Source organism: Bos javanicus, chromosome 12 (assembly GCF_032452875.1).
Source record: "Bos javanicus breed banteng chromosome 12, ARS-OSU_banteng_1.0, whole genome shotgun sequence".
Taxonomy (NCBI): Eukaryota; Metazoa; Chordata; class Mammalia; order Artiodactyla; family Bovidae; genus Bos; species Bos javanicus.
Window position 1 is genome coordinate 73427224 of NC_083879.1, and position 13086 is coordinate 73440309.

Consider the following 13086-nt stretch of genomic DNA (forward strand, 5'->3'; position numbering starts at 1 on the left):
TTATGCTGCTGTTTTCCCAATATTCTAAAACTACAAAAAAAAAAAAAAAGAACTTCTGCCCTAGGAACTGAGTCCATCAAAACCTAGAGGGCTTAGCCGCAGACATGGCTGTCGCTGACTCTGGCTGCTGGTTGGCCATCAAGCCTGCAACTGTCTAGGGCTGAAAGTAAAAAGAAGTACCAAGAGAGAGCCTGGAAGTCATAGAGCTACTGTTGAAATAGAAGCACCTCCTGTCTCAATTAGGCAAAGACAATTCTTTGGCCAGCACCTCAGATATAAAGGAAACAACACAGAAGCCCAGTCCGAAGAGAGGCTCCGGGACATGGGGCCACAAGCAGGGGTCACGTGACACCCGGAACAGACTGGCCACAGTCTAGAAGAGTTGCAAGGCCGTTGATAGAGGTAACTGAATTCATTTGCTGGCTCGTCCAAGTTCACCTTCAGCCCTGATGGCAAGTTCATTTTGATGCCTAAGTTCCCCCAAATGATGGGAGATTTCCCTCTGTCCTTAAATTCCTTCATAAGTGGGTGCTCACTTTGGAAAGTCATTTGTGAATAATTAGAAAAACTTTTATATGAAGAAGTCTTATGAGCCTGGGGCTGGCAAGACAGAAGCAAGACAAAGAAGGTAGAATAGATAAGAAAATAATAAAGATAAACCTTTTCTGTAAAGGTGAAATGAATGACTTGAAAGACGATCAGAACTGAAGATTTTAAATAAAGCACATATTGTCTCACCAAGATCAAGACAAACTATTCTAGAAATCTGCATTTCCTCTAATTAAAAAATGTAAAGCATGCCCAAGCAGATGGCCAGGCTAACGCATAATAGCCCATACATGTAATCAGTTATATCAGACTCATTAACGCACCACACCATTCATGGTAAGCAAATAACTGTAGCGCAAAGCAAGTAGTTAAACAAAACAAAAAGCAACACAACAGAATTTCTGAGTTGGAAGGGACTTGATCGTCTAGTACTCAATTTCCTCATTATTCACAGGACTCTAAAACCAGAGAGGTAAGAGAATTCCCCAAAGGCCACCCAGCCAGTCCTGCAAAGGCTGGACCTGTTTGCCTTCCTCCATCACTTTGTTCTTTGCATTAAACCATGGAAAATAGAAAACCTGGACGTTAGTCCCAGCCACTGTCACTAATTAAACTCAATGACCTGGAGCAAGCTCCTAATCCCCTTGTGTTTCATGTTTCTGAAAAATAAAATAACCCCTGAGGTCCCTCCTGGCCCTGGCATTCTAACATCCAACGGAAGTGAGATCAAGTCTGCCTCAAAGGATGAGTTAATTCTTGATAAAAAGGTGTAGTGTTTTTGCAAATCATTGCCAAAATTCAGCTGCACAAGCATTTGTCTGCAAATGTTAGTACAAGCTGAGGAATTTATTGATGGCAATTAGTCTGCTGCTAGCCGGCTGGCTCCACAGAGGCACTAGAAAGATGCAGTCACTGGTTTCTGTAACAGAGCGCTGGGACTCAGTTGATCCCAGTGGTCCTTAGCACTCACCCATCTCCACTAGAGCTGTGTCTGAACACAAGGAGGTGGCAAAGATGAGTTTCCCAACTTGGTTCCCTAAATGTGGCAAGAGCCAATGAAGGTGTTTGCCATCAACAACACAAACCTTACATTGTCTGAGTAGAAGAAACCTAAAAGAAGCCCAGGCAGAAGATGCAGTGGGTGAAACTTGGAACTGAAATGGTGATGATGGACAAACCAGGATTCCTCTTGGAACCTGGCTGACTCATTTTAAATAGTACGAACTATGTAATTGGAGACGCTAGTTTCAAAATTCTGGACCCTATCTATGAACCTCCTGACATATTTCATTGGGATTCTTCCAAGAATAAGGGATCTTGTGTTCCGGACATCAATAAATGATACTTATGAAAGAGCAAGCATGTCACATGCAAGTAAAATGAGAAAACACATCATGCAGATGTTACAGATACGCGTGATTTAGTCCCTTCTCAATCTGTACCCTTATACAAAAAAAAAAAAAAAAATTGGGACAAGTCTAGAGAACACAGAAGTTATAACATTAAGAATTTACATATTAGGATGTATAATTTTACTTTTCTTCCTAACAAAAATGATATAACCACAGCCCATATAAATATTAACAATTTGCTTTCTCCTAAAGAAGTAAAACATGGTAAAGCATTACTAAGGAGAAAATTATGATAAACTGATCCAAATATAATTGTTTTAGGATCTCTAAGTCATTAGAAAATACTATTAATAATGTAAATAAGTGTTCACAAACTTTAAAAATTAGTTGATAGGAAATAATTTTCATTATTACTGCCAAATAAAATGAGGAAGCAGTAATAACTTTAATTAACTCCCCAAACCTATAACAGCTCTCAAATTCTGCCATTGAGATATTCTGCATATAAATATTCCACATTCAGAGCTTAGACATTATGCCTTCCTTGCTATTAAAAACAATTTTTGAAATGGGCACTTTATGACTACTGTGGTATTAATATTTTTATATAATAATTTTTATATAACCTGGCACACAATTGTGTCAATTTGTCACCTGATCAGAAAGTCTTGGCATTGACATATGGCTTAAATTTTTTTTCAAGTTCCCTGACATAGAAAATTTCTTACTCATATGCTAAAAAACAGTAAGGCAGGGCGGACCTGTAACAGCACATTACGGGAACAAGATGCCAGAATACGACAGACAGACTGGAAATGTAAACCAAACCTAAATACCTTCCTAATTTTGATACACTACAATAAAATTCAAGTATTTTCAAAGCTTGGGTTTTAGCATCTAAATGTGATTGATGCAGATATAAACCCTGATCAAGCTCATGGTTACCTTTTTCTTCCTCTGAAAGTTCTTCTATTGGTTCCAGTATGTGCGATGAGAATGCCTGTTCTATTAATGAGGAAAAATAAGAATAGTACAGACAGGACAACAGCAAAGTAAAATTAGTTCCTTTCAAACAATTTTGAAAGACATCGTTCCATAGTACTTTAACCAGGCCTGAAATAGCAGGCCTGAAATGGGGAAAAAAAATTAAGGCAAGGCAGTCAGTTAAAGCTGGTTACTTTTCCACAGTATCCGCCCTTTCTATGTATTTTCTGTTAACTCACTCTCAGGAAATTATATTTTTAAGTAATTAGGTTAAAATTTCTTGCTCATCAACTTAGTGCCAGACATGATTTCTTTAAAGCACAAGGACACAACTGCAGAAGTTCTTCTTCACTTATCCCTAAAAATATTTTTGACACAGACATAGTTTCCTTATATTATATATATATATTTCCCTATATCTTACATATATTTTCTTATATCATATATATATCTCCTTATATCTTGTATCTATATTTTTCCTTATATCATATATATATATATATTTCCTTATATCTTAATCAGGTAGCTAAATAGAAAATTATCGAAACAATTTCAATTTCCAAAGATAAAAACAAATTCCCAGGGCCCTGGGGTTCCCACTTCTTGTTCGCCCCAGGGCCTTCGAGTGGAAGGACCAGAATAGTAGAAGGGCAAGGAGAGGTCTCTTGGGGTGAGCAGGAGGACTTAGACCCACTCTCATCATACACCTCTATGTCCCTAAACAATGTTTCACGTGCTCCCAGAGAATCAACGGGGTGAAGCTGTCATCAACGGATGACAGACGAAGGTGGGCTCTTCCCAATCCCACCCCAGAAGAGTGAGTGGGGGAGATGAAGTCTCTGGGTGACTTCCTGGGGAAATGCCACTGTGCACACACAAGAAAACCCAGGGCAGCATGGATAAAGCAAACCCCATCTATCAGCAGAGGGAATAGGAGGTCAGGGTTGGCTGAAGGTCTAACTAACCATAGCAGTCAGGCTTTAGGCACAGAGGGAAATGCAACCAAAAGTCTGGCTTAGGAGGTGCCTGGTTCACTCACTTTCAGCCTGGAGGCTGACACAGGTTGCCTGAACAGAGAGCTCTCCACCTGTTCCCACAAATGGAAGCCATTTCATTCCACCACCAGACCCCACGGTGGGTGACTGGGGAGGGTAATAGTGGCCAGTGATTACTCCCTGGGCTTCCAGGCACAGACCTAAGTGCTTCGCATGTATTATCTCAGATTTACTACCTCCTACTTTGAAGGTCTTCTAATTTATTAAAGGGTATTTCTGGTACTCTATTTTAGGCATATACAAATATATATACATATACACACACACACATATATATCTAATAGCTATATTTAAGTATTTATAACTAGGTTCTTACAGCTAGTTCAGCAATATAGTCAACATCTCTAACACTGACTACATGGGAGAAATGCATTTTGAACTACTTTCAAATGAACTGTCAGCACACAGTCTATCAGTAAATAGGATTCCACTTTAATTCTGGAACATAAACATGGCTGCACCACAAAGGAGCATGTGATTCAAACCCTGTAACACAAGTGGTGAACACCACAAATGTGCTTTTGAATTTATTATTCAGCATCAAGATTTTAAAATTATACAGATGAAGAAAAAAAATGTGTAACTATGGGTGGTGGTGGACATTAACTAGACGTGGTGATTATTTTGCAACATATACAAATATCAAATCATTATATTGTATACCTGCAAATAATATAATGTTATATGTTAACTATACTTCAATAAAAAGTTTAAAAATTAAAAAAAGTAAGATTACACAAGTATTCTCCTAATTTGAACTGCTGAAAACAGAGATTTAAGAGGATAGCTAATTTCATTTTTTAAGTCACAGTTTATATTTTATTGACATTTCTGAAAAAGACAAAAATAAAAGTTATAAGGAAAACTTTTATAAAATCTTATAATATCATAATATACAAACTTATTATATTATAGGGATAATCCTATGAATTATCTTTCTTGAGTCAGGATTAATGGTCAAAACCTGACATTTCCTGCAGTGGTGCAGAAGGCAGGGGAAGGACAGATTTCTGAATCTGGACTCCTACAATAATAAAGGCTGAGGAAGCGAGGTTGACCAGACCCCAGAGCACCAAAAGCAGGCTGATATCCCAGATTTGGGACGGAAGGCCTGCCATCTTCATGCTTTATAAGCCATAGGTCCAGCCTCCAGTTCTGTCCTGAGCTGAGTTGAAATGCTCAGAGGCTTCCAGAAAAATCTTTCTGTCAGTCTCCCACCATTATCTCCAGAAGAAAAAATCCCAGTTCTTCACCCAGCCCTTTCTCCACTGGCTGATGTTGTTGGACTTCATCGCCCCACGCTAGAAGCTAATGTTTAGCCCGTGCATGCTCAGCAACTTCTGCTCCAAAGGCCTTGCCTCATCCACCCTGACCACAGCCCAGTGGAGTAGCCAAGACTCTTCTCCCCATCTGGCAAACAAGGAAACCCAAGTCCACGGTCTCATGACTCAACCATGAATCCAGACTCTTTCCAAACTCCAGGCTCTTGGCCATGAAGCTCCAATGCCTTCCCACTGATGCCCGTGGGGTTTGTCTTCCAGACATCGTCCAGCCAGAACCTGAGCTCATCATGTTCTAGCCTTTCTCTCTCCTTTGCTCTCCAATCACTGGCACAGCCTTTCCACCAATCCCATAGAACGGCTGTTATGGTCACTCCCTCCCATTTCATCACTGTAACCCCAATCCCTAGGTAAGGAATCTCTTGTTGCTTAGTTGCTCAGTTGTATCCGACTCTTTGCAACCCCACAGACAGTAGCCCACCAAGCTCCTCTGTCCATGGGATTCTCCAGGCAAGAATACTGGAGTGGGTTGCCATTTCCTTCTCCAGGGGATCTTCCTGACCTACGGACTAAACTCACATCTCCAGCTTGGCAGGCAGATTCTCTACCACTGAGCCACCTGGGAAGCCTGTCAAAAAGGAGAGGAGACCATTTAAGGACAGACTAGGAATCTCTCAGACTATGTCTAACATCACCAACTGATCTCCCAGCTCAGATTCTTTGAATTCTTCCTACAGCCCAGCTCTCCAATCCTGCCATGCTCAGTCTCTGAACATTCAACAGCTATGAAATGCCACAAGAAAGACCCAAACAGCTTCAGTCTATCACTCAGTGGTTGCCATAAGCAACCTCAACCAGCATCCCTCCAATCTCTTCTGCACATTCCCCACTCTGTCAACAAATTCATCAGCACCAATAATTCACATCCAGTGCTCTCCTGCCACCTTTTGCTGCTAATTTCTGCCTGTCTCCACGGAGAGGAGCAGCTAGTACCCCTCTCCCTAGGGCAACGCATATCTTATAAGTGTTCACCTCGACTCTGGACAACTCCAGAATGCCTCTCCCAGCTCTAAAACCCCCAGTCAGACCTGCTGAGACCTCTACTGCAGCTGCCTCTGAGATCAATGTCCCTTTAACACCCAACCCTGCTTCTCTCACGGGTGTCATCTGAGAGCGGTGCCCAAATCTCACCTGCAAACCTCCACCCCGCAGCCTGTGTCTCGGGGAACCCAACCTCAGCTGGTGAGTAATCATGAGATTTTTCATGGTAAAGGACCTCATCGAGGTTTATGATAGAACAAAAGGAAAGACAGAGAGGAAGCTGGGCTAATTAATGTTGTGCAATCCGTGACCAACCCTCCCTGTCCTCTCCAACCTCCTGCCCCCCAACCCCCAGCACCTTGGGAAGCTGCCATGCCTTGGGGCAGGGGCAGTGGGCCCCCGCCAAGCCGGCTCCTCACTCCTAACCATTGAGATGCCCACAAATCAGCTTTGATCCCAATCCAAGGGCTGTGAGCCTCATGCCAGGCTGGCATTTAAAATGAGCATTTCAATCGCAGCAGATGCCAGCAAGGGAGCATGGCTAATTCATGCAGCCCCAGGGCGGGATCCACATGGAACACGATGCTCTAAAACTGACAGACTTGTTGGGACCCTGGAATCAGCCCCAGATAGCATTCCATGCCTACCATACGTGTCCCTGCTCGGGCACCGAAAATATAAAACAATGAAAACACGGCCCTCATATAATGTCAGATAGGAAGCTAGCAAAAACAAAGGGGAAACAAAAGAAACTAAAATACATGTTGATATACAAAAAGAAATAGCCAGCAATGCCTTATAAAAATCAAGCCTAAAAAAGGAGGCAACAGAGAGATATTAACCTGACATAAATAATATGAATAGACAATAATTGTTAGAAATGATTTCCTCCTATATTCATATATTTCTCTCTGTTACTGGTTCAAAGGAAAAAAACCCTGCATGTTCTAAACACTTGAAGATAACATCCAATATGTGAAGAATTTATGCATTACGTATTACAAACACATGCCCAAGGGAACCAATCCCCCTGAAATGATCTTAGAAAAAAAATCAGGGGCAGTAAACACTTCATGAATCAGTCAGTGAGTAAAGAGAATAATTACAAAAGGCCATCATACGTGAACCACAATATTTCTGAAGACAAAAAATCCAACTCAACTGGCCATGGATTTAAGTCCAAAGTAAAAGGCTAAATAGAGAAGTGGAATAAAGTAATCATTAGATTCCAGAAACATTTGTAGGTAAGACAGGACAAAGATGGTCCCCCTCCCACTTTAAATCACTTAACACACAGCAGACCACAAGAAAACAATATATTGAAAACATACCATAAAAACTGCTAGTACCTTAGTTGTATAAAAATATGTTTATAAATATTCACCCTGTCTACTGGATCATGTTAATAACAATTATTACCCTGTGACCTGGTCCAAGACCTGGATCCTGGCAGTAATTTCATCCAGGGGGTCCTACTTTTTCCTTTGGTTTCCATCACGTGTCTTTTCTAGATTTTCTCAACCAATCCCTGAAACTGTTTGCTTAAAAAAGGTGACTGGCTTCCACATTGAAAGTTATACAAACAATCACGTATGCCCTGTGGCATGTGCTGGTTGGCTGGTCTAGTAGGAAAGTCACCCTTTTACCCGATACCTACTACTTTCCACCAAAAATCACAGATGCTCCAAGAACTACTCAGAGTTAAAAATCTCTACTTGTGAGCCCAGCAATAGATACATTTTCTACTTTATGCCTGGTAGGTTTGACTAGTTCATAGTAACATTACATAGGAAGACTGCAGTTTTATTAACTGTTCTGCATTCATCAAAATGTTTTATTTGCATAAATAACCCCCACAGAAGCACTTTTCAGTTAATAAGTTATCTAACTCAGGTGGAAACTGTATATAAAACGCTGAGACTTTGCTGAAACTTACCATGTGCCATTGGTAGACTTGACTTCGCATCCAGTGTCTGGGTGGCTGGGGCATTCACTGAAAAACCATAAAAATGTAATTACAGGGTCCTGTATTTACAGCATCTACATCTGAACATGAGGATAAACTGAGTATTCATCAAATTAGTCAAGGTATATTAATCATGAGGAGACAAATGTTTCAAATGACAAAGATAGCACCAACTAACCTAAACCAAATTTATAACAATTTGAAATACAATCCACCCTTTTCAAATATACAAGTCAGTGGGTTTTAATACAGTCACAGAGGTGTACAACCACAACCACTCTCAAGTTTTTGAACATACTCATTACATGTACACCTCCCCAAATACCCACATTTATTAGCCCCATCTCTCCCTCCCTGCAGGCCCGGGCAATCAAAGATCTACTTTCTATCAAGGAAAGTTATGACCAACTTAGATAGCATATTCAAAAGCAGAGATATTACTTTGCCAACAAAGGTTCATCTAGTCAAGGCTATGGTTTTTCCTGTGGTCATGTATAGATGTGAGAGTTGGACTGTGAAGAAGGCTGAGCGCTGAAGAATTGATGCTTTTGAACTGTGGTATTGGAGAAGACTGTTGAGAGTTCCTTGGACTACAAGGAGATCCAACCAGGCCATTCTAAAGGAGATCGGCCCTGGGATTTCTTTGGAAGGAATGATGCTGGAGCTGAAACTCCAGTACTTTGGCCACCTCATGAGAAGAGTTGACTCATTGGAAAAGACTCTGATGCTGGGAGGGATTGGGGGCAGGAGGAGAAGGGGACGACAGAGGATGAGATGGCTGGATGGCATCACTGACCCAATGGACATGAGTCTGAGTGAACTCTGGGAGTTGGTGATGGACAAGGAGGCCTGGCGTGCTATGATTCATGGGGTCGCAAAGAGTCAGACATGACTGAGCGACTGATTTGATCTGATCTGATCTCTATGGATTTGCCTATTCTGGTCTTTACTTATAAATGGAATCATATAATTAGTTATGCGACCTTCTGTAGTCCGCTTACTTTAACTTAGCATCATGTTTTCATGTTTCATCCATGTTGAAGCACGTGTCAGCATTAGCATGTATTTTTATGGCCAAATAACATTCCATTTTGTAGATAAACCACGTTTTATTTATCTATTCATTAGTTGATGGCCATTAGGGCTTTTTCCACTTTGGGGCTATTAAGAATAATGCTGTTATGGATGTTCATGTACAATAAACCAATTTATAAGACTATCCCAATCACTGGGCTGAAAGACACCTTTTAAAGGCATTAATTCAGCTACAGCCTTTAGAAGAGTATACCTGATTCAAGTAAGACTGAACACTCGTCAAAATATCTCAGAAAATTAGATTCCACAGCCTCTCTTCTAATACTGACAATTTCTATCTGAGGTTCCTCTCTCAACTATTTGTCTATTAGTTTACTGACTCTTTCCATAGCTTATTAAAAACAGATCTTTAATTCTAATCCTATCTAAGAAATACTGGTCACAAGCCCTAGCTACCCCTGTAGGCATACAATTTCATCTTTACAATGGCTAGTGTAAAAGTGTTCAACTTCTAACTATGGGTAAACTGCTAACGATTCTGGAAATATGGCCTTCGAACCCATCTGCAACTTGCTAAGCTAGATCCAGGTTTGACAAACTACAGTCTATAAGACACACCAACACCTGCCTGTTTTTGTAAATAAAGTTTTATTGGAACATGTTATCGTTTCAATGGGCTTCCCAGGTGGTGTTAGTGGTGAAGAACCCACCTGCTAATGCAGGAGACTAAGAGGTGCAGGTTCAATCCCTGGGTCAGGAAGATCCCCTGTTAGGAGGGCATGGCAACCCACTCCAGTATTCTTGCCTGGGAAATCCCATAGACAGAGGAGCCTGGCGAGCTACAATCCATGGGGCCTCAAAGAGTCGGACACAACTAAAGCAACTTAGCACGACTGTTCCAATACTGTGCTGCTGCTGCTGCTAAGTCACTTCAGTCACGTCCAACTCTGTGTGACCCCATAGACGGCAGCCCACCAGGCTCCCCCGTATTGTGCTAAGTATAATTAAAATATAAACAATAATAATTGAATGTCTTGTAGTTTTTCCATACTTCTCTGAAATGCTTCTGTTCTCCCCTTAGCTCTACTGCTCTTCAACTGCCCTCTCCTCCTTAGCATCTCTCAACCTCTTCAGCTTCCAGGACCAATATCAACAGGCCTCAAGAAGCAGTTGAGCATTTAAAACCATCAGCCCTTTCCAGTCAATTGTGCCCAGTTCCCAAACATGCTCATCAGTGTCCTTTCATCATTACAAGTCCTGGGCCCACATGCGTGGCCGTTCCGTGCCCGGCCTCGGGGCAGGCCCTCCCTTAGTATTCAGATCCTGTTCACACGCTTTCCTGAATGGAACAAAAATATTTCAACTAATATTAAGAAGACAATCCATCCATTTCTCAACTGTACAGATGATGTCTTTTTGGATTCTAGCCAAATCCTGACAGCTCTGGAAGACAGCGGTGCTGTGACTTTGTGAGTGACTGACCCAAGGGCCTTGGGTCAAACCCTGCAGCACGGGGTCTCAGAGATGCCAAAATGTGGTGGTCACGACACACAGTCATATCGTCACAGTGCTTTGCCTTGGGAAACCCAGAGCACACACCGGGGTGACGCCAAGGAATTTTTAGCCATTCCTTTATTAGGCAAACTGTTAAGGTAATAGGTATGGCTAACCAAAACCACCACAAAACCACACAGACATTTATAATAGTGGGTTTTAGAACCAGGTCAAGGCCAGGAATCAAAATATATCATTATGTAATCTCCAGACACACTGATGTTCCAAGAATCATCTCTAAAAAGAATAAGCAGAAGTTATATATGGGTTTAAGCACTTTAAAACTATCTTTAGAACCCTGAGCCTATTACAGAAACTTACTTGGTACAGTTGGGGCAGTTGGCTTAGATTCAAAAGTTTGCCAGGTTAAAAGATTCCCTGAAATAAAAAAAAGATAAATTAATAACAAAACCCACAAGCTATGGGTTATATTTTGCTAGTGTACATCCTAATATTTTCCCCCAAAATACAATACATGAAATATACCAACATGTAGCAACTTACCCAACAAAGATGTTTAACATAAATCCCTTCAAAGTTAACTTTTTCTTAAAATTATTTTTCAAATATTTACTCCAATTATTCAGGTATTCCTAATTATCTGAACTGTAACTATTCCAAGAGAAGTTACAGGGAACTACCACTCTTTCCAAAACTTGATCTTAAAACAAGGAAACCAAGTGTGCAGGTCAACATACAGGCCAATCTCATTTTACTGCACTTTAATGTACTTGGAAGATACTGCACTTTTACAAATTGAAGGTTTGTGGCAACTCTGTGTTGTCAGGTGACAGCATTTTTAGCAATACAGTATATGTTCATTTTTTTAGACTAATGCTATTGTACACTTAATAGACTATGATATAGTATAAGCATAACTCATACACACTGGAAAATAAAAAAAATTGTGTGGCTCGCTGTATTGTGATTACCGGTTGTATTGCAGTGGTCTACAACTGAACCTGCAATGTTTCCAAGACATGCCTGCATTTCTCATGACCCCAGAAACAGGGAGGAAATGCAACCCATACACCCAGTACCAATTCCCAGTTGGCATCCCTCAAGTAGACAAAGATGCCCTACTATCTGAGACAGATGGGAACCAAGACTGGGACCACTCAGAAGGCAATCAGGCAGAAGGCAAGCTTGATGCTATGACGGGAGACTATACTTCTGACTCCCAGTCCCGCTTCTAGACCAGTTCCTGAATGTTGTGGAAATGGGTGGCTATCATTGCTATTTTCAGTAGGCTGTGTATCCCCCTACTATGCTTAGAGCAAACCCTCAACCCCAGCCGACCATAACAAAGAATCGCGCATCAAGCCTCCATAGCACTTTAGGATAATTAAGAGTTTACTATCAATAACAATAGCCAACACTGATGAGTATTTAACAGGTGCTCTTTATACATTTTCCCATTTAATCCTCATAACAAGTCTATGATGTAAATACTACTAACATTCCAGCTTCTGAGCTGAGGAAACTGGGGCAGAGGCTCACAAAGCTACAAAGTGCCAGAGATGGGAGCTGAACCCAGCCTGCCTCTGGACTCTGTGCTTCTAATCCTAAGTCATCTAACTGCACATTCATCCAAGGGTACAGTTACTAAGCATGTATTATGTGCATAACAATACTCTGATAAAAAGCACAGGAGACCATTTGATGACAGATTAGGTATTTGAAACTCTTCAACTCTCTGGGTTGTGGTAACAGAGCTCCCAAGTCAAAATAACTAGAGGAATGTCATCTTAGCACCCATGAACCGTCTCAGCCCCACATTCACCAATGTTCAGCACACTGTTAGGATGGCCCACCTTGCCTTCAGCACTGGGATCCTGGTCCACTTACCTTTGGGTTCACTGACACTGTTTAACGGTTTACTGGTGAACTCTTTAATCTGCAAAGAAGAACAGTCTTTCAGCGATCCATGTTTGAAACTAGACAGGGATGTACTGGATGATCAACAGATCCTCAGCTCAGTAAATGAACCTTTTCACTAAATGCCCCAAAGACACAGGACATGTGGACTTTAATGACATGGAGACAAAAGTTTTATAAAAGCAGCATTTGGATTCAGCCGCTTCTCAAAAGAATTAGCGAAAGAAATTCTTAGGTGCCTTCACATTTATCCTGATTTTTAACCGAAAAAATCTAATTGCTCTACAGTATTTCAAAAATACCTTTTAAAAAATTATTTTATTGATTTGGACAAACAACCACGGTGGGGTGGGAATATATTCTATCTTCATCTTATCCAACTTACAAATGCT

The 13086-nt window shown here is 41.0% G+C and overlaps 1 protein-coding gene across 4 annotated transcripts in view; it reads right to left on the reverse strand.

The window, feature by feature from the left end:
• DZIP1 (DAZ interacting zinc finger protein 1) overlaps positions 1-13086 on the reverse strand; it is a 51309-nt gene that overhangs the window by 14969 nt on the left and 23254 nt on the right. For 3 of the 4 annotated variants that reach the window (XM_061435228.1, XM_061435229.1, XM_061435231.1), the window contains 4 exons: positions 12665-12713; positions 11138-11194; positions 8198-8254; positions 2847-2906 (listed from right to left, as the gene is read on the reverse strand). In XM_061435228.1, the coding sequence (XP_061291212.1) occupies positions 2847-2906; positions 8198-8254; positions 11138-11194; positions 12665-12713 (223 nt within the window). The remainder of the gene's footprint in view (positions 1-2846; positions 2907-8197; positions 8255-11137; positions 11195-12664; positions 12714-13086) is intronic. The other variant, XM_061435230.1, reaches the window with a different exon arrangement.